General features: G+C 34.4%; 1 protein-coding gene across 1 annotated transcript in view; it reads right to left on the bottom strand.

Moving 5' to 3' along the window:
• Positions 1-1,327: 1,327 nt before the first annotated feature.
• The window catches only part of LOC126814582 (DNA replication licensing factor mcm4-A), a 29,598-nt gene continuing 6,423 nt past the window's right edge, over positions 1,328-24,502 (bottom strand). The window contains exons 3-16 of the mRNA XM_050539828.2: positions 23,018-23,146; positions 22,482-22,654; positions 16,392-16,601; positions 15,647-15,881; positions 15,255-15,497; positions 13,628-13,868; positions 10,054-10,251; positions 8,405-8,581; positions 8,094-8,187; positions 7,759-7,913; positions 7,468-7,585; positions 3,950-4,191; positions 2,308-2,518; positions 1,328-2,132 (exon numbers count right to left, since the gene is read on the bottom strand). Of these exons, the coding sequence (XP_050395785.1) occupies positions 2,040-2,132; positions 2,308-2,518; positions 3,950-4,191; positions 7,468-7,585; positions 7,759-7,913; positions 8,094-8,187; positions 8,405-8,581; positions 10,054-10,251; positions 13,628-13,868; positions 15,255-15,497; positions 15,647-15,881; positions 16,392-16,601; positions 22,482-22,654; positions 23,018-23,146 (2,519 nt within the window). The 3' untranslated portion in view covers positions 1,328-2,039. The remainder of the gene's footprint in view (positions 2,133-2,307; positions 2,519-3,949; positions 4,192-7,467; positions 7,586-7,758; positions 7,914-8,093; positions 8,188-8,404; positions 8,582-10,053; positions 10,252-13,627; positions 13,869-15,254; positions 15,498-15,646; positions 15,882-16,391; positions 16,602-22,481; positions 22,655-23,017; positions 23,147-24,502) is intronic.

A 24,502-nucleotide genomic window follows, 5' to 3' on the forward strand; every position in this document is an offset into this window, starting at 1 on the left:
TCAGAGGCCACAATTCAGGAAGTTACGGTCTGATATGCGCCAATATCGAAAGGAACCAAGATCTTTGGGTTATAAACTTACATTTCAAGTTTCAACAAAATCGGATAAAAATTGCGACCTCTATAGGGTCCACAACCTTGATATACCATATTTTTTTTAACGCTATTTGAGAACGAAGGGCGTCCATTTTGTCTATCCGTTTTGGGCCGATTTTCACGAAATTCAAACTCAGCCATCCTTAGGGTGTAACGGTGACATAATAATACGTTTTTTTAAATCAGATAAAAATTATGACCTCTATAAGGTCCACTAGCTAAAATGATTTTTCTTACAATCAGGGACCATAATTCAGGGGCAACGACAATATACTTCCACATGAAAATGTGGGCGTATAAAAATTTCATCAAAATCGGATCAAAATTGTGGCCTCTACCATAATTCAAACATCACACGTTTTTTTAAATCGGATAAAAGTTGTGACCTCTACAAGGACCACAAACTAAAAACAAGATTTTACGTAATATCAAGGGCCATAATTCAGGATGTTACAATACAATATGAAGGAATATCAAAAGGAACCAAGATCTTTGGGTTTTAAACATACATTTCAAGGTCCACAACCTTGAATTACCATATTTGTGTACAAGGGGCTGCCATTACAAGGGGTTACAATACAATATGAAGGAATATCAAAAGGAACCAAGATCTTTGGGTTTTAAACATACATTTCAAGGTCCACAACCTTGAATTACCATATTTGTGTACAAGGGGCTGCCATTTTGTCCGGCAGTATGGGTCCGATTTTTACGGAATTCGAACTCAACCAACATTATGGTGCAACAGTGATACATTTGAACATTGATATAAATTGGTTAATAATTTAGACCTCTAGAGGGACCACAAACTAAATACCCGATTTTTCGCACAATCAGGAGCCATAATTCCTGAAGTTACGATCCGATCTGTGTGAATATCTTACAATCAGGGGTCATAATCCAGTGGGGTGATCTTTGGGATATAAACTGCCAATCATATTTAATTTTGTTTAAAATCAAAACCATCCGAAGTTCTAGAGAGTTGATTATGGGCCTTGACATGTAAATAAATATCTAATTAAGATTTATATAACATTTGAGGCCTAACAAAAAATCTGCATTAGGCTCTTGAATAATGCATCTTTAAACAGTGTATGAATTTCAAGTCAATCAGATGATAATTTAAGCCTATACAGAACAATAGAAGGGAGTCATGACAATGTAAAACTGCCATTTCGATGTAGATATAGAACTGTAGAGCTATAGATGTTTTTATTAACATGAAATAACTGATGTTGAAGAACAACTCTGAAATTTGATACAGTTCTCTATATAACATTGATCAAGAATTTTGCCCAGGACAAGGATGACAATTTACTCCTACATCCATCCTTTAGCATGTCAAACATATTTCATTTATTGTGAAACACATAGTGACAATAAAATAATGTACCACATCATGGTTTATTTTTGTATTTACATCTTACAAATTTCATCATATTCATATAACATATTGGAGAAATGAGATTGTCCAGAAATAATGATTTACATGATCAATATGAAATAATTAATGATTTACTTGATCAATATGGTTAATCAATAAATTCCTATATTATTATAATAAAAAAATCCAAATCCCAAGTTTTACACCATTACATTTCAGATAAAAAGAGAATTATCCAAGATGCAATGAAAATGTAAACTTTAAATGCAAATCTGGTATCTTTGAACACAATTCTGGTTATCTTCATCAGTTATCTATGTACAAATATATATATATATTAACAAGAAGCAAAATTAATGTTGCTTATCAAAATTGTGTTTTATAAGGTTTTATTTGTTACTGACATCAATTATGAACAATTTCTACATTGAGGTATATACATCAGTTATTCTGCACAATATTACAAAACCACTATTGCTCTTGTATTATCTACAAAACAGTAGCACTAGACATTAACATCCTTCTCCAGTATCGTATCTCAAATATCTTTTAATCAAGTTTTAGCACAATCGAATAACCTTGTTGGTTACAATGAGATAGTCTTCATCTTGTAATTCTTTCAGTGCATCATCAAACATATCTTTGGTGACAGGCTGGAAAAAAGATATATCTTCATTACAATGAGAAGAGTCATTTATGAATTAAGTTAGTTTTTTTTATCTAGTATATTGTTTAAAAGGATTGTGGATGAAAATTGACGATAACAATACTCTTAAGACCTAATGTGGGAGTATAAAAATGACTCGCTAACAAAAATTTGGAACTTACAAAATCAGATCTTTCACGGAATTGTTCATATAGCTGCTGGTATTTCAATGTTGGAACTTTGCCTTTTTCAGTAATAAGTTTTTTGAGACATTGTGCTACTTCTGCTTTACGTTTCCTAGCAGCACCACTAATACCAGTAGTTAGAATTGTGATATCTATTTTACCAGTAGATGGATCTACAGCTGCTTGTTTTAAAGCTTCTTTATATAACCTGTTGAAAACAATAATTTAGCAATATAATAGGAAACGAATGAGCTGCCAGGCACAAAACATGCACTCACTACATGCATTCTTTTGTGGGTTGTCCTTTGTAGGTAATGGGAGCATTCTCAAGGAACTAAAGATAGGTTGCCAGGGATAACATCCGCCCACAGCAGCTAAATCGTCTGGGCAGTCAACAAGACTTGTCGCATAATTTTACTTTTTTCGGTAATGAAACATTTATAATACACTAAAATCTGATTAAGAGCAACAACTCAAGAAGTAATTATCAGAAAAGTATTAGAATTTGTTTGGTTTTTATAAAGTTCTCACCCATGCTAATGTTTTGTATACAAAGCTTTTAATATCATGGAATTAACTGTTCAAGTAATACAAATTCATTGAAAATAAATATACTTGTTTGTCTCAAGATCTTAAACTCTGTGTATCAATCTGAAGTCAATCGAATGATAACTTTAGCCTTTAGAGCGTCACAAGATTTTGCAAAGTGAACAAGGGCCATAACTTGGGCAGTAATTATCGGAAATCGTTGAAAATCAATAGGAATCTTTGTCTCATGACCTCAAACACTGTGTATAAATTTAAAGTCAATCGGATATTAACTTTAGCCTCTAGAGCATCCATAAGATTTTTTGAAGTGATCAAGGGCCATAACTCTGGCAGCAAGCAAATATCGGAAATCGCTGAAAATCAATAGGCTTCTTCGTCTTGTGACCTCAAACACTGTGTATAAATTTAATGTCAATCGGATATTAACTTTGGCCTCTAGAGCGTCCACAAGATTTTTCAAAGTGATCAAAGGCCATAACTCTGGCAGTAATTATCAGAAATCGCTGAAAACCCATAGACTTCGTCTTATGACCTCAAACTCTGTGTATAAATTTAAGGTCAATTGGATATTACCGCCGACAATATACGACCACATTTCAATGTGGGCGTATCAAAATTGATACAAGTTGCAAGCCATGATGAGTTTATCAGAAATAATCATGCCCTGAAAAAGTCAAATTGCCTTTTGTTTGGACATGATTGTCCAACCAAGTTTTTGTAAAAAAATTAAGTAAAAAATAATAATTTCCATTTGCGAAAGCAAGATGCGTTCATTTGAATATATCTTTAATTATTAGACTAAATATTCCAGGGAACAAAATGTCAAGAGTGGTAACTTGTTGAAGATCTACAGGTTCCTTTATCTCATGAATATAAACATTGTGCATAAATTTCATGTCAATCTGATTATAATTAACCTTTGAACAACTAACACAACTCCAATAGTAATTATCGGAAATTGTTGAAAATCAATAGGATTCTTTTCTGGCTAATGCATTTACAAGCAACAGTGGCGACAATGGAAGGGGTGCTAACTGTGCATCACCACATTTTTATAAGAAATATACAGGTTATTTAATTGCACGCTTACCGTCTAGCTTCCTCAACATCAGCAACTTCAACAGTATTTGATAGTCGCATCCTAGCATGGGCTTCAGCTAATCTGATGAGAGATTCTAACTGTCTAGGATAAGCTGAAACCTGACCCCTGCTACTACCAACTTGTCTCATTTCAACATAAGCTTGTATAAAAGCCTGACCAGCATCTTCTCCGATTTTGGGATGTACTTCAGCTTTTGAGTAAGTGATATAATCCTTCAGTATTGTCATATCCTGTAACAAATATGACAGATTAATGATCTTTCTTAGGACATGATTATGAATAAATTAACAATCGAAAACCCAAGTATACAAGGCGACAGTGTGGCTGATGTCCCTCTCCAAAATAAATAGATGATACATGTTAATTAATCCCACATTTATTTTTTTCAAAAATATCGAGCAATCAAACTGATTATCAACTATACACTAAGTTTCATCACTCTCTATCAGATAGAATCAAAGTTATCTTGTCCCAAAGCATCAACCAATGAAATTGCTTAGCTTTAGCTCGAAATGTTAATCAATGAACTCAGTCAAGACGTTCACCTAATGAACATCTACATCATGTTTAAACATTCTACCTCAATTAAAAGCGGAGTTATGTTCTAAAGTCTTGACCAATCAAATTGCTTATCGCTCCTTAGTCTAAGCAGAAAATTCTCACCATTGAACTTAGTCAATTTAATGATATAATGAATCTATATTCCGAGTTTCGTCGCTCTCACTTCATTGTAACCAAAGTTATTGTGACCCAAAGCATCAACCAATCAGATTGCTTTTTCATTATGAAACTCCATCAAGACAGTCACCTAATGAATGCCTACACCAAGTTTGAACATTTTACCTCAATTAGCAGAGTTATTGTGTTCCAAAGTCTCGACCAATCAAATTGCTTATTGCTTTGCTTACCCTCCGCAGAAAATGTTCATTATTAAACTTAGTCAAGGTATTGATGTAATAAAACTATACATCAAGTTCCTCATTCTCACTTAATTAGAACCAAAGTTATCCTGTCCCAAAGCATCAAACAATCAAATTGCCTATCTCTGCTTACCCTAAGCAGAAAATTGTCATCTTCGAACTCCATCAAGGCATTCACCCAATAAACACCTACCCCAAGTGTGAACATTCTAGCTCAATTAGAATGAGAGTTATTGTGTTCCAAAGTCTCGACCAATCAAATTGCTTATTGCTTTGCTTACCCTCAGCAGAAAATGTTCATTATTAAACTTAGTCAAGGTATTGATGTAATAAAACTATACATCAAGTTCCTCATTCTCACTTAATTAGAACCAAAGTTATCCTGTCCCAAAGCATCAAACAATCAAATTGCCTATCTCTGCTTACCCTAAGCAGAAAATTGTCATCTTCGAACTCCATCAAGGCATTCACCCAATAAACACCTACCCCAAGTGTGAACATTCTAGCTCAATTAGAATGAGAGTTATTGTGTTCCAAAGTCTCGACCAAGCAAATTACTTATCGTTCTGCTTACCCTGAGCAGAAAATGTTCATTATTGAACTTAGTCACGCTATTGATGTAATGAAACTATACTTCTAAGTTTCATCACTCTCACTTAATTAGAACTAAAGTTATCGTGTCCCAAAGCATCAACCAATCAATTTGCTTATCTCTGCTTACCCTAAGCAGAAAAAGCTCATCTTTGAATTCCATCAAGGCATTGACCTAATTAACACCTACATCAAGTTTGACCACTCTAGCTCAATTAGAAAGAAAGTTTTTGTGTCCCAAAAAGTGTGGCGGACAGACAGAAGGACACATTTTAATAGGCTTCTGCTTTCTTTAAAAGGCGTGGGACAAAAAATATGGTTTGTTATATTTTTTCTTTTAGCAGTTTTTAACATGTTTTTTTTTGTGTGCAAAAGGCAATTTGTGTTGTATGGTGCTGCACTAATACAAGGAAAGTGTACATAGTTGCCATTACAAGGTAACGAGACAATCATACATTATGAACACAATGTTATAATGATAGTGATTCTTCATCTCAGCAATTTATAAATAATGTGGCTGTTTTTAATCTGAGAAACTCAAATGAATTGAAATACCAAGTGCTCTCTTACAAGAGATTACAAAATTATCAAGGTAATCAACAAAGACTGACACCTGTTTTAAGCTCACCGATCATAGATCGGTTATTGCTCGTCGGTTAACACCCACTGATTGAAGGCTGGATAATCCAATGTTAATTCAATGCAAATCGTGTGGCAGGACTACTGATTGATGTCGTAATTCGGAATACAGTGCACTCTGTCACATCCGAACTCTGATCACTTCGGCCTTCTGTGAAATCCGACACCATTTTCATGTCCTGATTTATTTCCTTATTACTTCAGCTAAAAAATCTCTGGGTAATTCGACCTCTGAATATTCCGGATTGCGACATCAATCAGTCTTTCCATTGAATCAACGCCGTATGATCCAACCTTCAATCGGCAGGAGTGAAGCAAACACTCACCAATCAATTATCGCTGAGATTAAAAGCCACAAAAGATTAACAAGCAATCACCAATCAATTATGTGTGAGGTTAAAACTCGCTACCGTGGGTCTTTATTGATTACTTTGATAATTTCAATCTCTTGTACGACAGTTGTGACAAATACTCAAGAATATCCACTAATTTTCCCCCGAATTCAGTTGTAAAAATATCCCTAGCACCTGTTGGAAAAATTTGTTGCGTATGCCGATTAAACTCGAATAATCTATAAGTTTGGTCACCCTACGGATCTCTTCAAACTGTGTGATGACGACCTCCGGAACGTCCTGAATTGACAGAATTGCAATCGAGTGACGCGGAATTCAGTCCTGTCAGTCCCGACGACGGAGGTGGTGTGAGTAGAATTGTGAAGTAATTAAACACGACGAACGGGTTTTGGCTGCATGGTTGGATGAGATATGCGTCGACGCATGCGTTGTAGCCGGAAGTACCCATTTCACTCGATTGTCACTATTTTTGGGATTGTGAGAATTCAATTCTGGAACGTTCAATCCAGTACACCCATTATCAATGAACATGTGATAGCAAAGACAAGAGTGAGATCAACTGAAGACGGTGAAGAAGATAAATTAACGACAGACTTGACCTATTCAAAATGCCTACGCATGTTAAATGAAACACAAAAATTAATGTACTGGTAATAAAATTTTGAATGTACAGAAAGGTTAATCATTTTTAAAGGGAATAACATTCTGGTGATTCGAAGCTACATTATAATAATACTTCCGGTTTTTGAAGTTACACTTATTTCCGGTTTTGAGAAAACTGGGTATTCCGATACTCTGTGTAACCTGACATATTGTAACGATCCCGTACAATGTCGGATTTGACAGAGTCCACTGTATTCAGAATATGGACTACTCAAAACTTTTTTGGTTGATGTAATAAGGAAATAAATCGGGACTTGATAATGTTGACGGATTTCACAGAATGCTGTATTCAGATGTTAGACGTGACCGACTCCACTGTAGTTAGGAATCCATTACTTACAAGTTGTTCTTCTTCAGCTTCTTTCTCACTACGGAAATACAGAGAGACAAGATGGCCCGCTAATCGTCTGTCGTATAATTCATCTTGAGGATCCAACATAATAAATATCAAATCAAATCTGAAAATAATTGTCATTTAATTAATGAATTGTACAAGAGAGGGAAACAAAACATAAATGATCCATTTGACAATGTGCCAGTTTCCCCCCAGATAAGTTTCTAAAATCAATAACTTCAATTTCACTGGCATTGTCTATTAGAATGAAATGATAAAATAATATTGTTATTATACCTTGATAATAAGGTGTGAGGAAGTTGAATATTTTCTGTGATGGTCTTATTTTTATTCCACTGTGATTCAACTGGATTAGCAGCAGCCAATATGGAGGTTCGGGCATTCAAAGAACAAATTATACCAGCTTTAGCTATAGACAGTGTCTGTTGTTCCTAAAAATTATAATCTTTATTAGTTAATGCTATTTTGCAGTCAATTTAAGTTGATCCAACAATATGACTAGTTAACTAGTCTTGAACCCACATTAATAAATATTTCAGTTTTAGCTACAGACACCTTATCGTATAATGGATTATTTTAACACAGAAGAGATATATAAATATAAATTTTACCATAACTTCATGTAGTATAGATCTGGTACTGTCATTCATTTTATCAAATTCATCAATACAACAAATGCCATTATCGCTCAATACTAAAGCACCACTGAAATTACAATTCACGGTTAGATCAGTATTATGAAACTTGTCTTTCTGGCAATCAAGCAATACCTCTATATACGGATGTTGATAATACGTTTTTGAACCATATTTCAAAATTTATGTATCAACTCAGTACCAAAACATACTGCTCATTTTCACTGAAGCTATTAATCATAGTTCTCTGTGATAGAAAATGTTAGACAACAGAAAGTGATACTTACGTCTGTAGTACAAGTTGTCTTGTTTCAGGATCTTTAGTAACATAAGCTGTAAGACCTACAGCACTAGAACCTTTACCAGATGTATACTGTCCTCTAGGTACAAGATTAAATACATACTGTAATAGTTGAGATTTACTTGTACCAGGATCACCACACAATAATATATTTACCTCAGATCTATAATTAATCAAATATGTTTAATATAACTGTATCAAAACATCAACCAATACAACATAGTGTTCACATTCAATTCTGATTGTATTATTCCAAAATTCTTATTGATTCATATTCTTGGTCTGTCTTTGGTGCTTTTTCAGATTTCTAGAAATTAAATATACTAAGCAGCAAAAGAAACGTCAGGTTGATATGTTACTCTGAATAGACGCATGGCATAAAAGTTGCCAAATGTTTCTACTGTATATTTGTGACCACATCTCCAACTTTACCTGAGCAATAAGGCTCCTTCCCAAACAGAATTGAACCCAGGAAATGTTCTCAAAAACGCAACCGATGGACCAAACACAGCCGATGGATTGCGCTAGGCTTTTCTGAGAGTGTGGTTCCAGGTGCCAATGACGTTCATCAATCATCTGGTCCACTCAATGTGCAGACGCTGCGCTGCTATTATTGACACTCGCGGTGGACACACCAGATACTGAGGCATAGATTGTGTACAGACTCTAAACCTTCTCGTAATGTCTTGGAATTGTAATGAATTAATCAGTAATGTGTCAACACACAACAACAAAAATTGCTTTGATCCATTTAATAAGTCGTTTTCTAGAAGGATTTGCTTAAAGCGCCTCTCTGATTTTAAAATTGTACTGATGTTTTTTTTGGCTGTTTAGTTTACTTCAAATCAATACATTTTGCTGAATTTTAATATTATAAATAACCGGCGTCTGCCAGGCAAGATACGCCCACATTTTGCAAGAGATGGATAGAGAACAAGCTAAACAAATTGATTTTTCCTACAATCAGGGGCCACAATTCTGGAAGTTAAATCCGATATGCGCAAATATTGAAATGAACCAAGATCTCTGGGTTATAAACACGCATGTCAAGTTTCATTAAAATCGGGTAAAAATTGTGACCTCTAGAGGGTCCAAAACCTTGATATACTAGATGTTTACACTATTTGTGTACGAGGGGCGTACAGTGATATATTCAAATGTTTTTTTTTTAAATCAGATAATAATTTTGACGTTTAGAGGGACCCACAAGCTAAAAACGATATTTTTCGTACAATCAGGGGGCCTTAATTCAGGAAGTTATGGTCCAATATGCACTAATATTGAAAGGAACCAAGATCTTTGGGTTATGAACATGCATTTCAAGTTTCATCAAAATTTGATCAAAATTGTGACCTCTATATAGAGGGTCCACAACCTTGATATACCAGATGTTTACACTATTTGCGTACGAGGGGCGGCTATTTTGTCCAGCAGTGTTGGTCCAAGTTTCACGAACTTCTAACTCAACCAATATTACGGCGATATATTCGAATGGTTTACCGGATAATAATTGTGACCTCTAGAGGGACCACAAGCTAAAAACACGACTTTTCGTACAATCAGGGGCCATAATTCAGAAGGTTACGATCCGATATTCGCAAATACGTAATTTTTTCGTACAAAATTGTATCATACCTGAAATTTCCTCTACCTGAGCTTGTGAAATCTTTCCTATTGCCACCAAATAATTGAAGTAATATTCCCTTCTTGATATCATCATTTTCATAGATACTAGGTGCAATAGCTCGAGCTAGTTGTTGATATATTTCTGGCTTCTTGGCTAACCCTTTAATAATATCAATTCTATCTTGACTCATTCTTTGTACCTCTTTACTACAAATAGATATTTAAAGGAAGCATTAAGACGCAAGACCATTATGATCAATATTTTACTTGAACAAGCCAACAGATGACACATATTGATTAATTGTACATTTATCTTTTTCAAAAGTATTGAGCAATCCAAGGCGGGGGACAAAAATTGTGGACTGCTTAGTTTTCTCTTAAAGATACATTATGGGAGATTCGATAACAAGCTGGCAGTTCTCACTATAATAGTTAAAAACAAGATAATGTAAATGCAATTTACTGAAAACTTCATTCAAATTGATCCACTATGAACCAAGATTTAAGCGAATGAAAATTTCTGCCTAGACTCGGTCATCATTACAAAAGTCAGTACGATTTTACAACATAGTCTCGCTTATCCATTTAATCGTTAAATCGAGAAGGAAAGTTACGCAGTAAATCAGCTCACAATCCACTTACGATCGCAGGCTAGCGATGCCATCTAGAGTTGATTATGGTCTGGATAGGTTAATTAATGCCTAATTAAAATTTAGATAACATTTCAGGTCTAAAGAAAAACCTACAACAGACAGATTTAGCTCTTGCATAATGTATGTTTAAATTCCCACTAGTGGAAAATATTGTATCCATAAAGAACCTGGTAGACTAATATTGTACTAATTGTATTGGTTATATCTTTTTTTTTTTTTCATAGAGTTGATATCGGATAAAAATTGGGACCTCTAGAGGGCCCACAACCTTTGTATTACACACTTCTACGCAATTTGCGTACAAAGAGCGGCCATTCTGTCGGGCACTTTCATTTCGATTTTCACAAAATTTGAATTCAACCTTCATTTAAGGAATGGTGATGTTTTTATAATCAGAAAAAAATTGTGACCTCTAGAAAATCCGCAAGTGAAAAATGCGATTTTTCGAACAATCAGGGGCCATAATCCAGGAAGTTAAGTTCGGGTATTCATGATTATCAAAAGGAGCCAAGATCTTAGTGTGTAATGGTGATATACTCACATGCTTTTTTAAAACGGATAAAAATGTGATCTCTACAGGGACCACAAGCTAAAAACGTTTTTTAGGAGATAAACACCGACTGTTTAGAATTTATCGGACTGTTATTGTCCATTTGATACCGCTTAAATCATTAGATCTAATGAAAAATTTAAGCGTTATCAAATGGACAATAACAGTCCGATAAATTCTAAACAGGAGGTGTTTATCGATATTGTAGCCCAAAATATTTAACATTTTTCTTGGAATTCTTTCTTTCGCGATAGTTGACGGTCGTTTTTTGGTTTTAATGTCGTAAATACCAAGGAAAACAATTTTGACGTAATGAAAATATCCGTGACGTAATAAGATATACACTCATTTCCATTCTATTTGGTTCACTAAGCTACTGGTTAATTGTGTCTGTTTGGAAAGGGAGGTCACTCTGCAATAATTTTAAAGATTGAAACAGAAATCGTAAGTGTATTTTATGTACTTTTTAAATGATTTTGAACTCCAGCAGTGACTAGGTTCGAAACAAATTACATATCGTGTTTGATAAATGTCCATACACTCGTACGACCGTGTAGATATATGCTGTGTAGCGTACGCATGTGGTTGCTATGCTTGTTTACGTTGTCATTTCGACGCTGTGAATGTGATTGTTTTTCTTCGGAAAAAAAACATGGCCTGTGTATGAAAATTAGTCTCTGTCCTATTCATATCAGTATCAGCCCGACTTGTATATTTTTAAAAATATATTATGATCCATACAGAGTTCAATAAATTGTAGTATTTTTATTCACTTGTTGAAAATCTTCGATTTTGACCAGTCTGATTATGATAGAATGACCATAGCAACCATTATTGTCAGACCAGCCTTGAAATTAAATATACTTATTATGTTTCAAATACACTCACTAACTTTGTTTTTTGTGTTTCAGGTGTGTGTTTCAATAAGCCAATGGTTGAATTTCATTGTTGATGACATACAAGAAAAAATTCATGAAGATTTCCAAGAATAAAGTTTTGAGGTGTAGAATTTTTGGCCACTGCAAACAGAGTCTAGCACCCAGAAAATATTCATTCGCAGTGAGTCGCCCAGAAAATTTAGAGGACTGTTATACTCATTCGACACCACTTTTCGACCAATTAGAATCTAAGAAATTTCCATTTTGGGCTACAATTTTTGTTCAATCAAGGGCCATAATTCAGAAAGTTACGATCCGAAATGCGAATATTGAAAGGAACCAATATCTTTGGGTTATAACATGTATTTCAAGTTTCATCGAAATCGGATCAAAATTGTGACCTCTAGAGGGTCCACAACATTGATTTACCAGATGTTTACACTATTTAGGTACGAGGGGCAGCCATTTTGTCCGACAGTTTCGGCCAGATTTTCACAAAGTTCTTACTCAACAAACATTACGGTGTAACGTAGATATATTTGATGTTTTTTTAAATCGGATAACAATTGTGAATTCTAGAGGAACCACAAGTTTAAAACGAGATTTTTTGTACAATCAGAGGCCATAATTCAGGAAGTTACGATCCAATATGCGCGAATATTGAAATGAACCAAGATCTTTGGGTTATAAACACGTATTTCAAGTTTCATCAAAATCGGATCAAAATTGTGGCCTCATATATCAATTTTAAAACAATTGGATCAAAACATTTGGAGTTGTGGACGACGCATGGACAGGGGCGACGGCAATATACGTCCACATTTCCATGTGGGCGTATAAAAAATTCGAGCTCAACCATCATTAGGGTGTAACGAAGATATATTTAAACTTTTTTTTAAATCAGATAAAAATTATGACCTCTATAGGGTCCAGAAGCTAAAGACATGATTTTTCATACAATCAGGGGCCATAATTCAGGCAGTTATGGTCCAATATGCACGAATATTGAAAGGAACTGAGATCTGTGGGTTATAAACATACATATCAAGTTTAAACCAAATCGGATAAAATTGTGACCTCTACAGTGTTCACAAGCTAAAAACCTGATTTTTCATACAATCAGGGGCCATAATCCATGAAGTTACAATCCGATACATGCCAATATCAGGGGAATCGAAATCTTAGGGTGATAAACCTATATTTCAAGTTTCATTGAAATCGGATAAAAATTGTGACCTGTTGAGTGTTCAAAATTGTGGACGTACGAATGGACAGGGGCGACAACAATATATATCCTCAGGAAAATGTGGGCGTCTAAAAACCAAACATAGTATGTCTATGTACCAAATCCCCCCCCCCCCACTAGGTTTTCACTTCTTAATATAAAGTGAAACCTTAAAAATAAGGTACTACTTTTAGAAAGATGGGTCACTGGATCTAAAATACAGGATAATTCTTCATATTTCCCCACTGGTAATTTATTTCACAAGAGTATCTTATACCTTTCATCTCCATCATCACCAGCTTCACGCAATCTTTTATCATCTATTTTACGGAAATGAATAACATCTATGTGAGTTTTATAAACTGATTTGACATTTCTCATTCTGGGATTCACACGTAATGGTGTAGCTCTGTATATACCAGTAACTGTTACTCTATCTCCAGGTTGTACTTTATCAACCAGATCATTGTGAGCATAAACTATAACTGTATGGGGGGTTTGTCCTGGTGGCATATCATCTGCAAAATAAACAAAAACTTTCATGAATAATTATTTTTTCTTTTTTGGAGATGCAGTTCTTTGAATGATTGATGTTCTGGAAGTATTCTCTTTCATCACTACGATGTGCTTTATATATCATATTCAAAATAACCATCAAATGCCTATTAGTATTAGTGAAAATCCGAACACTAGCCTACATTTAGTTTGACATTAGGTAAATAGTTGATATGCTGAAAAATTAACCAAACAGTAACATAAACTATTACAGTTATCTCCTTATTCAATTAGATTAATTTTCACTTTTCATTTGTGATGGTGGCAAATATCTCAACATAAAACTATTTCAGTTCATTTAAATCAGACATTTAGATTAAATTGTTTTCTTAGTATAGATCACAAAACTTGAGAATGACATAAAACATCAACCAGTGGCTGCCAGGCAGGATACGCCCACATTTTGTAAGAGATGGATAGAGAACAAACTAAAAACAAAAACGATTTTTTTTGTACAATCAGGGGCCATAATCCAGAAAGTTATGGTCTGAAATGCACAAATATTCCAATTCAACCTTCATTATGGTGGAATGGTGATATATCTAAACAGTTTATAAATCGGATAAAAACTGTGGCCTCTAGGGTCCACAACCTTGATGTACCATATTTTTACACAATTTGCGTACAAGGGGCGACCATCATGTCCATCAGTTTTTGTCTGATTTTCAGGAAATTCGAACTCGACCATCATTAGTGTAGAACTGATGTATTCACACGTTTTTTTTTAATTTTCAGGAAATTCAACTCAACCATCATTAGTGTAGAACTGTGATATCTTCACACATTTTTTTTTTAAATCGGATAAAAATTGTGACCTCTATAGGGACCACAAGCTCAAAAGACAATTTTTCGTACAATCAAGGGCCATAATTCAGGAAGCTACCATTTGATATGCGCAAATATCAAAAGAAACCAAGATCTATGGGTTATAAACATGCATTTCAAGTTTCATCAAAATCGGTTTAAAATTGTGACCTCTAAAGAGTCCACAAGCTAAAGACATGATTTTTCGTACAATCAGGGGCCATAATCCATGAAATTTCGATCTGATACATGCCTATAGCGAAAGCAAAAGAAATCTTTTGGAGATAAACCTATATTTCAAGTTTCGTCAAAATTGGATAAGTATGGTGACCTGAAGAGTGTCCACAAACAATTGTGCACGACCGTCCGGACGGACAGGGGCGACGACAATATACGTCCACATGAAAATGTGGGCGTATAAAACCAAGCCCAACAGTACAAATGTACATCAATCTTTGTTACGTATGTTAAGTCCTCAAATGAAATATGGTAAATATTGCATACAAATGTTAATACAAGTCAAGATATACAATAATTATTAGTACCTGGCGATTCCTGTAATTTAATCATCTGTTTATCACTGAACTGAGATCTGTTATGTATCATAGTAAATGAATGATTAGTATTACAATGAGAACATAGTGTGGGTTCTGATATACGACCACGATCAATTTCTACTGTAGCAGTAAAAGCACAAACATTACACTGGAAAAACGCTTCCCTCATTTCAGGAATCAAGGGAGACAATCTAATCACCATTCCTCCAATTGTTATCAGACGATCAATATCTGAAAAGACATTTATATTCTGTTATTGAAGTGCTTTCTGAAAATCAAACTATAAATAAAGAAGCCAAATGAGAATGATTATAACAACTTGATATAAATTCAAGACATATGCTAAAAAAATTCAAGTCCCGGTTTCTGTTATTATTTACCTTCGGGATTCAACGATCTCATGTTCTTTGTCTTTTCAGCATTAAATGTTCGTATCTGGACCTGGTGTTCTAAAACTGTATCTGGATATCTGTCGAAGAACATTTCATTGATGGCCATGTCAAAAGCCGGAATAACTTCTTGAGGGTAATTGACCAACTGTCGATATAAATCTGCATCAAATTCTTTCAAATGAGCACTATTTATGTTCAAAAATGGTTCTCCAATAACATTAATCTGGAAAAATGTAAGGGATGCTAATATTAAGAATGTAAGTCTTGGAGTTTGTTGTTGTTTTAAAGTAGACTTTTGTAGTTCTTTCTGCAATTTTGACACTTGAAGTGAGAAGTAACCTGAACACTAGGTTATTTGAATAAATAAAAAAAAACAAGACAATTCTTACATTTACAGTATACATACATGAAATATTAAATATGGATCAGATTTAGATAGGGTCAGGAATAAACTGAACAGTACCCATGGAGATGATGTGCAAGTATAGTTGAAATGAAATGGGGTAAATGTCCTACTTTTCAACTAATAAAGTCCGGCATACTCCATGCAGACCACAATAATGGGAATTTGCATGATAGATGTGTTCTTTTCAAGCACATCAATTTGTACATGACCTCAGATTCTCATCCCTATTAACTGATAAACTGAAATATCTGCTGCACTGATGTCTATGAGTTCACCAAAGAAAAATCAGTTGTAATGAAAATATTGCGATATAAAATATATATTTACCTCATCTAACCTCTGTAAATAGTAAGGTTCACTAATATCCATTCCTTCAAACTGTTCATCATCTGCCACACTATTTCTGTCAATATATTTGGTAATGAAGCGACGAAATTTTTCTTTGCATTGACTTACAACCACATCTGTACCCCATATAACCAATTGTGGTCCAGCATTTGGGTCACTACTGATCTCACTTGTAACTCTGGTAGGTTCCTTAAATATTTGTAAGAAAGAGGGAGATAATAAATGTACGATCGGATTATATTAACTTTATACTAGTTCAATTCCTTATGAAGAGAGAAAGATAGGTTACCAGGCAACAAAATATATGCCAACAACAGCTAAATCCTCTGAGCGGTCGACACAGGTTGTTGCTTATTTATTCTTTTGTAGGTAATGGGGCACATTCACAAGTTTTTTCAACAAAGTGAAACATGGGCTATAACTCTAAAAGCTATAACCGGAAATTGCTGAAATTCAATAGACTGCTTCTATTCACCAATTTAAATGGTGAATATAAATTTCATATTAATAGGTTGATAACTTTTGTAATTCAACCATTCACAAGGTCCAACAGAGTGAAACTGAAACAAGGGCCAAAACTCTAGAAGTAATTAACGAAAACTACTGGAATTCAATCGGCTACTTTGTTTCACTAACTTAAATGATGTACAGGGATAGAACTTTATTTGAAAACACACAAGCAAAATTTTGCTTGTTGATTTCAAATGTACAAGCAAAAATAGGATTTTGAAGAAATTCAAGGCGCAATTTTTTTCTTTGATGAAAATACTTTTATCTTTGGATTACATGTACAAGTTATGTTATACATTGGAGTGTACACATATTCCTTACAATTTCATTAAAAAGCTAATGGCTAATAAAACACAACAATGAACACCCAAAACTGTCCTCAACACTAGAGCTGGGCGATATTCCTGGAAATATCGTGATATAATCACTATATTGCGACATTTTATGAAATGTCAATACTTTCAGTTTATCATCTTTTAAATGTAAATAAACATGCATAAGAAGTTGGAAATACCCCTGGAGTATTCACTGAACACTTTCTAGTCAATATTATTATTTCTAGTCAATATTATTTTTAGCACAAAGTACCAAATTTATAAACAAAATTTACAAACTTGCAAAAGTTGTTGTTAAATTCCATTTTATTTAATTTTCAAAATAGTATATTTAAATCAAAAATATTTACATATGAGGCACAAAAAATATATAAAAAAAGTTTGTGTTCTTTCGACTGGGCATATTTTTATAGCTACCCTTGAAAACTCATTTTTTTCTCATTCAAGCGTATACCTTTTTGAAGATGCATTACATAATACAAGGATAGTAAATTAAACTATAAAACATAAGTACTATGTCAAAAAGTGTCCATTGATTTAGTCAAATTGAAATAGCAATTTTTGGGATCACGGACAGCTATGCATGACACGTCCGATGCTGAATCAGTGAATGATAATTAAATCTATCTACCGCAACTCTCAAAATATATAGTTAACAATGTTGGCATTATTTGTATTTCTGCTTTATTTAAATTTATTCCAATCTGAAAATCAATGATTCCTGTGGAAAATCAAAGTATTTGTCAAGATGTATTGAAATTGAACAGAAATGGATAATGCTAACGGGTGGAAAAGTGAGCGAGAAGTCACGTGACGTATAAACAAAGCTCTGTATCGGCATTTGCAAACTTCGTGGAATGAATACTCGGGAGTTTATAACAGTATTTATTCATCATTAAGCAATAAAATATCATAAAAAACATCAAAAGGGAAACAATCTTTCAATATTTATGTTAAATATTGTTAAATTTCAGAAAGATAGGATAACTTTCGGGGTTAGAGCGTTCACAAGGTTAAACGAAGTGAAACAAGGGCCATAACTCTAGAAGTAATACCCGGAAATTGCTGAAATTCCTTCGTTTCCCTAATTTAAATATTGCATATAAATTTCACAAAGATCGGATGTTAACTTTTGGCATTAGAGCGTTCACAAGGTTCAACAAAGTGAAACAGGGGCCATAACTCTAGACGTTATAAACGGAAATTATTGAAATTGAATAGGCTTCTTCATCTCACTAATGTAAACAAAATATATCAATTTTAAAACAATTGGATAACTTTTGGCGTTAGAGCGTTCACAAGAAATTGTGGACGTATAAAAACGATCAGTTCAGGAAAAAACTGAAGAATTCCGAATATCTGACGAAGAAATCTGAATACATGACGCATGCGCATATGTCAGAAAATGCCAGATATAGAGATCGCTTTATTTACATTTTGCAAGGAAGGAAAATAATCAAAAGAATTCACGTTTTTTGTCATAATTATGGTCTTGATTTTGTGTGGAAGAAATCATGTTATTCAGTAACAATAAGCGAAAAAATGTTACACACATTTCTTTTCGTGTGACATATTTTGTAACATGCAGTCTACAAAATCAACACGCATTTTGCGTGTTTGCGCCCGTCAAATTCGATCCCTGATGATGTATATAAATTTCATACGGATCGCAAGGTTCATCAAGTAAAACAAGGGCCATAACTCTAGAAGTAATTAATAGAAATTGGTGAAATTCAATAGGCTTCTTTGTTTCACTAATGTAAACAACATATATATCAATTTCAAAACAATCGGATGATAAATGTACAGTAAACTTCGCGTAAGTCGGATCTTTGCTTAATTCAGATAAAATCATTTTTGATCCTGCACGTTTTTCTTATTAAATTTTGGCGTATAAGTCGGATTTCCTAAGTCAGGTCTTCGTTCAACTCGGATCAAAATGTTTGGTCCATTCGATCTAATTCCGGCTTTTTTCCTTCGCTTAAGTCGGATTGGCAGTATGTTCAGAATTTGACTAAGTCAGTTTCGTACCGATGGCCTAAAATGCAGTGAGATATTCTATGCATACAGAGTCCCATAGTACAAATTAAACGATTTATGGTGATTTTAAACAGTTTTTACGAATTTTTAAACAAAGATTGGATATTAAACGAATGTGAAAGAAATTAGTGCTAGATACAAAAGATTAAATAATACCTGGGTTACAGTGTAAAGAGCTGGTAGTTCTCACTATAATAGTTAACCAGCGGCTGCCAGGCAGGATACGCCCACATTTTCGAGAGATGGATAGAGAACAAGCTAACAAGAAAGTGATTTTTCCTACTATCAAGGGCCATAATTCAGGAAATTACAATTCAATATGCGCGAACATTGAAAGGAACTGAGATCTTTGTGTAATAAACTTAAATTTCAAGTTTCAACAAAATCGGATAAAAATTGTGACGTCTATAGGGTCCACAACCTTGATATACTGTATTTTTACGCTATTTGAGAATCAATTTGGGGTTGATTTTCATGGAATTTGAATTCAGTCGTCCTTAGGTGTAACAGTGATATAATAATACAGTTTTTTTAAATTGGATAAAAATTATGACCTCTATAGGGTCCACAAGGTAAAAACGCGATTTTTAGTACAATCAGGGGCCATAATTCAGGAAGTTACAATCCGATATGCCCGAATATCGAAAGGAACCGAGATCTTTGGGTTATAAACTTACATTTCAAGATCCAACAAAATCGGATAAAAATTGTGACCTATATAGGGTCCCCAACCTTGAAATACCAAATTTTAACGCTATTTGAGAACGAAGGGCAGCCATTTTGTCTGTCAATTTTGGGCCGATTTTCACGAAATTTAAAGTCAGTCGTCCTTAGGGTGTAACGGTGATATAATAATACGTTTTTTTAAATCGGATAAAAATTATGACCTCTATAGGGTCCACAAGCTAAAAACGCGATTTTTCGTACAATCACGGGCCATAATTCAGGAAGTTACGGTCCGATATGCGCGAATATCGAAAGGAACCGAGATCTTTGGGTTATAAACTTTAATTTCAATTTTCAACAAAATCGGATAAAAATTGTGACCTCTATGGGGTTCACTACCTTGATATACCATATTTTTATGCTATTTGAGAACGAACGGCGGCCATTTTGTCTGTCAATTTTGGGCCGATTTTCACAAAATTCGAACTCAGTCGGCCTTAGGGTGTAACGGTGATATAATAATATGTGTTTTTAAATCGGATAAAAATTCAGGAAGTTATGGTCCGATATGCACGAATATCGAAAGGAACTGAGATCTTTGGGTTATAAACTTACATTTCAAGTTTCAACAAAATCGGATAAAAATTGTGACCTCTATAGGTTCCACAAGATAAAAACGTGATTTTTCGTACAAACAGGGGCCATAATCCATGAAGTTTCGATCCGATACATGCCAATATCGAAAGCAGCCAAGATCTTTTGGAGATAAACCTATATTTCAAGTTTCGTCAAAATCGGATAAGAATTGTGACCTATGAAGCAAGATTTTAGCGATTGAATTTTCGGCCTAGACTCGATCATCATTACTAAAGTCGGTAGTATAAAAAACATAATCTCGATTATCCATTTCTTGATTAAATTATGAATGGAAGTCGAACAGCAAATCGGAACCTAATCCAACAAGCCAACAGTGAGGCTGATGTCCCCCGCCGAAATCCCCAAATAAATAGATGACACATATTAATTAATTAATCGCACATCTATTTTTTTCAAAAGTATCAAGCAATCAAACTGATTATAAACTATACACTAAGTTTCATCACTCTCTATCAGATAGAATCAAAGTTATCTTGTCCCAAAGCATCGACCAAGGAAATTGCTTATCTCTGCTTATAGCTTTAGCTTGATATGTTAATCATTGAACTAAGTCAAGACGAACATCTACCTCAATTAGAAGAAGAGTTGTTATGTTCCAAAGTCTTTACCAATCAAAATGCTTATTGCTCCATAGCCTAACAGAAAATTCTCATCATCGAACTTAGTCAAGGTATTGATGTAATGAAACTATACACCAAGTTTCATCACTCTGACTTAATTAGAACTAAAGTTATCATGTCCCAAAGCATCAACCAATCAAATTGCTTATCTCTGCTTACCCTAAGCAGAAAATGCTCATCCTCACACTCCATCAAGGCACTGACATAATAAACACCTACACCAAGTTTGAACATTCAAGCTCAATTAGAAGGAGAGTATTGTGTTCCAACGTCTCAGCCAATCAAATTGCTTATCGCTCTGCTTACTCTGAGCAGAAAATGTTCATTATCGAACTTAGTCAAGGTATTGATGTAATGAAACTATACACCAAGTTTCATCACTCTCACGTAATTAGAACAAGGCACTGACCTAATAAACACATACACCAAGTTTGAACATTCTAGCTCAATTAAAAGTTATCGTGTCCCAAAGCATCAACCAATCAAATTGCTTATCTCTGCTTACCCTAAGCGGAAAATGCTCATCTTCGAACTCCATCAAGGCATTGACCTAATCAACACATACACCAAGTTTGAACATTCTAGCCCAATTAGGAAGAGAGTTATCGTGTCCCAAAGCATCAACCAATCAAATTGCTTATCTCTGCTTACCCTAAGCGGAAAATGCTCATCTTCGAACTCCATCAAGGCATTGACCTAATAAACACATACACCAAGTTTGAACATTCTAGCTCAATTAGGAAGAGAGTTATTGTGTCTCAAAAAGTGTGACGGACAGACAGACGGACGGACAGACAGACGGACGAACCCATTTTAATAGTCCCCTGCTTTCTTCGAAAGGCGGGGGACAATAAACATTGCAGGCTGGCGATGCCATCAAGAGTTGATTATGGTCTGAACAAGTTAATTAATGTCTAATTAATCCTTTAGTTAACATTTCAGGCCTAAAGAAAGACCTGTAATAGGCAGATTTAGCTCTTGCATAATGTATGTTTAATTATTATCTGGCTCTTGCAGTTTATTTCTAATCGAGTAAAGATTGAATTTTGGTCTTTGGCTAACTCGGATCTTCGCTTTACTTGGATAAAATTGACAAGTCCACTTAGATCCGACTTATGCGAAGTTTACTGTAGTTTGTAGGGTGTTCATAAGACGGGGCGACGGCAATATACGACCACATTTCCATGTAGGTGTATAAATATGTGTCCAGTTTTATAAATGGCAAGAAATCTGATACTAACAGAAGGGTCAGATCCACCAATGGCTACTTGTTTCATCTTTTTGGTTGATCTAATATCTGGTCTCTGCCTGATGGGTGTAGCACCAATACCAGGTGTTCTTGGTGTATGTGGTCCTCTAGAACTTGGTGTTCCATAATTCAAGGGGGAACTTAAGTCAATTTCACTTGTAGGAACTAAAAGAAAGTGACATTGTAAACTAACAGTAAGTTTAATTTATTGATAAGTAGTCCATAAGAGCGATATATCTTTGCACAAATTCATTTCTGTTGCATATCTTAAGATACCGTTATGTCCATCTTAAACTTAAACACTGCATTAATAACTTAAGACTCTAGAGAGCACACTTGATTTTTCAAAATAATCAAGGGTCACAGCACTGACTAATTTTCGTAAATTGATGAAAATCAAGACTTTTGTCTTGTGACCTTAACACTGTCTGACTTTTTGTGTAAGATAGAAGAACCAAAATGAAATGCAAGATAATAATTTCAAATGCAGCTATGTTATATTTGTAAGGCAAGAAAATCTCAACCTACTTCCACCTTTGGGACTTGAAAATAATGATTCTTCTCTGACACCTGAAGGTGGAGATGAGGGCATGGGAGCAAGTTCACTTCCAGGAGATGCATCAACTCTTCTCTTCTTGGTACTTCCCTTTGAAGAAGCTTAAAATAGAAATAAATGAATAGGTAGGTTTGCATGTGTTTTTTTTTAAAATTTCATAAGAACAATGTTCTATTTCAGTATATGTTTCTAGGACATCTTATTCCGATAACCGGGGGGGGGGGGTCGATAGCCAAATATTTAGCATGTGCTTGTTGTATCTTAAGGTCTGTCATTGAGTCAACTGGTGTGGTTTCCATTCCCCGGTTGTATGTGACAAGGAGTAGTGTCACCTGTCCAACCGTATTGGTTTTTTCCGGGTCCTGATTTCCTCCTACTGCTAAAGACCCCCACGTGCAAGTGAATTATTGAAATTAAATTAAACCATATGTTAGTCCCGAAATTCCCTAGTTTGTGTCAAGTGGACATTAAACCCCATTTCTCTTTCTCTATTCTGATAATAGATTTTTAAAGATTAATTGATAGAAAATCAGTACTGCTATCCACCACATTTTACAAAGATAGGTTGCCAGACATCAAACATACGCCCACAGCAGCTAAATCAGCCAGGAAGTCAACAAGAGTTGTTTCATATTTTTAATTTTTTGGGTAATGAAACATTTATAATACACTAAAATCTGCTTAAGAGTAACAACTCATTAAATAATTATCAGAAAATCATTAGAATTTGTTTGGCCCATGGTAATGTTCAGTATACAAAACATTTAATATCATGGATTTAGCCGTTTTATTTATCAAAAATTATTGGAAATCAATATACTTGTTCGTCTCAAGACCTTAAACTCTGTGTATCAATCTAAAGTCAATCGGATAATAACTTTAGCCTCTAGAGCACCTACAAGCAATTGTGGACATCGGACAGACGAACGGGGACGACGACAATATACAACCACATTTTAATGTGGGAGTAGAATAAAAATGTACTAGTACATCTAATACTTCACTTTGGTCAAACCTATCAATTATTTGATACCAATTCACAATACCTACCATGAATAAAAATCATGAAATATGAATTTACTTTGCAAAGTTTTCACGCGTCTTCAAAAATGACTAGTACTATAGTGAAAATATTGAAATTCCTTTCTCACATTCCTACTAATTTCCGCTAAAAATTGTATGTATAAAATACCCTTTTGACCAAATTGTTTTCTTTTGTCAAGTTGTTATGTAAATTATACATAAACTTTATTTTTTGACATTGTTCTGAATTTTTTTCAGTGTTTAAATTTTCATTGGAGACAAAACGGGTAACATTGAATTGTTACGGTGCAGGCTTTGTGCCAAAATTATCTGGGAGTCAAAGATTGATACTGAAATTAATATTGAAACAGTATCTTTATTTTCTATGTATTAATTATCAATAAATGGCTTCATCTACTGCTCCTCTATTTTGA

This window comes from Patella vulgata, chromosome 3 (genome assembly GCF_932274485.2).
Source record: "Patella vulgata chromosome 3, xgPatVulg1.2, whole genome shotgun sequence".
Classification (NCBI taxonomy): domain Eukaryota; kingdom Metazoa; phylum Mollusca; class Gastropoda; family Patellidae; genus Patella; species Patella vulgata.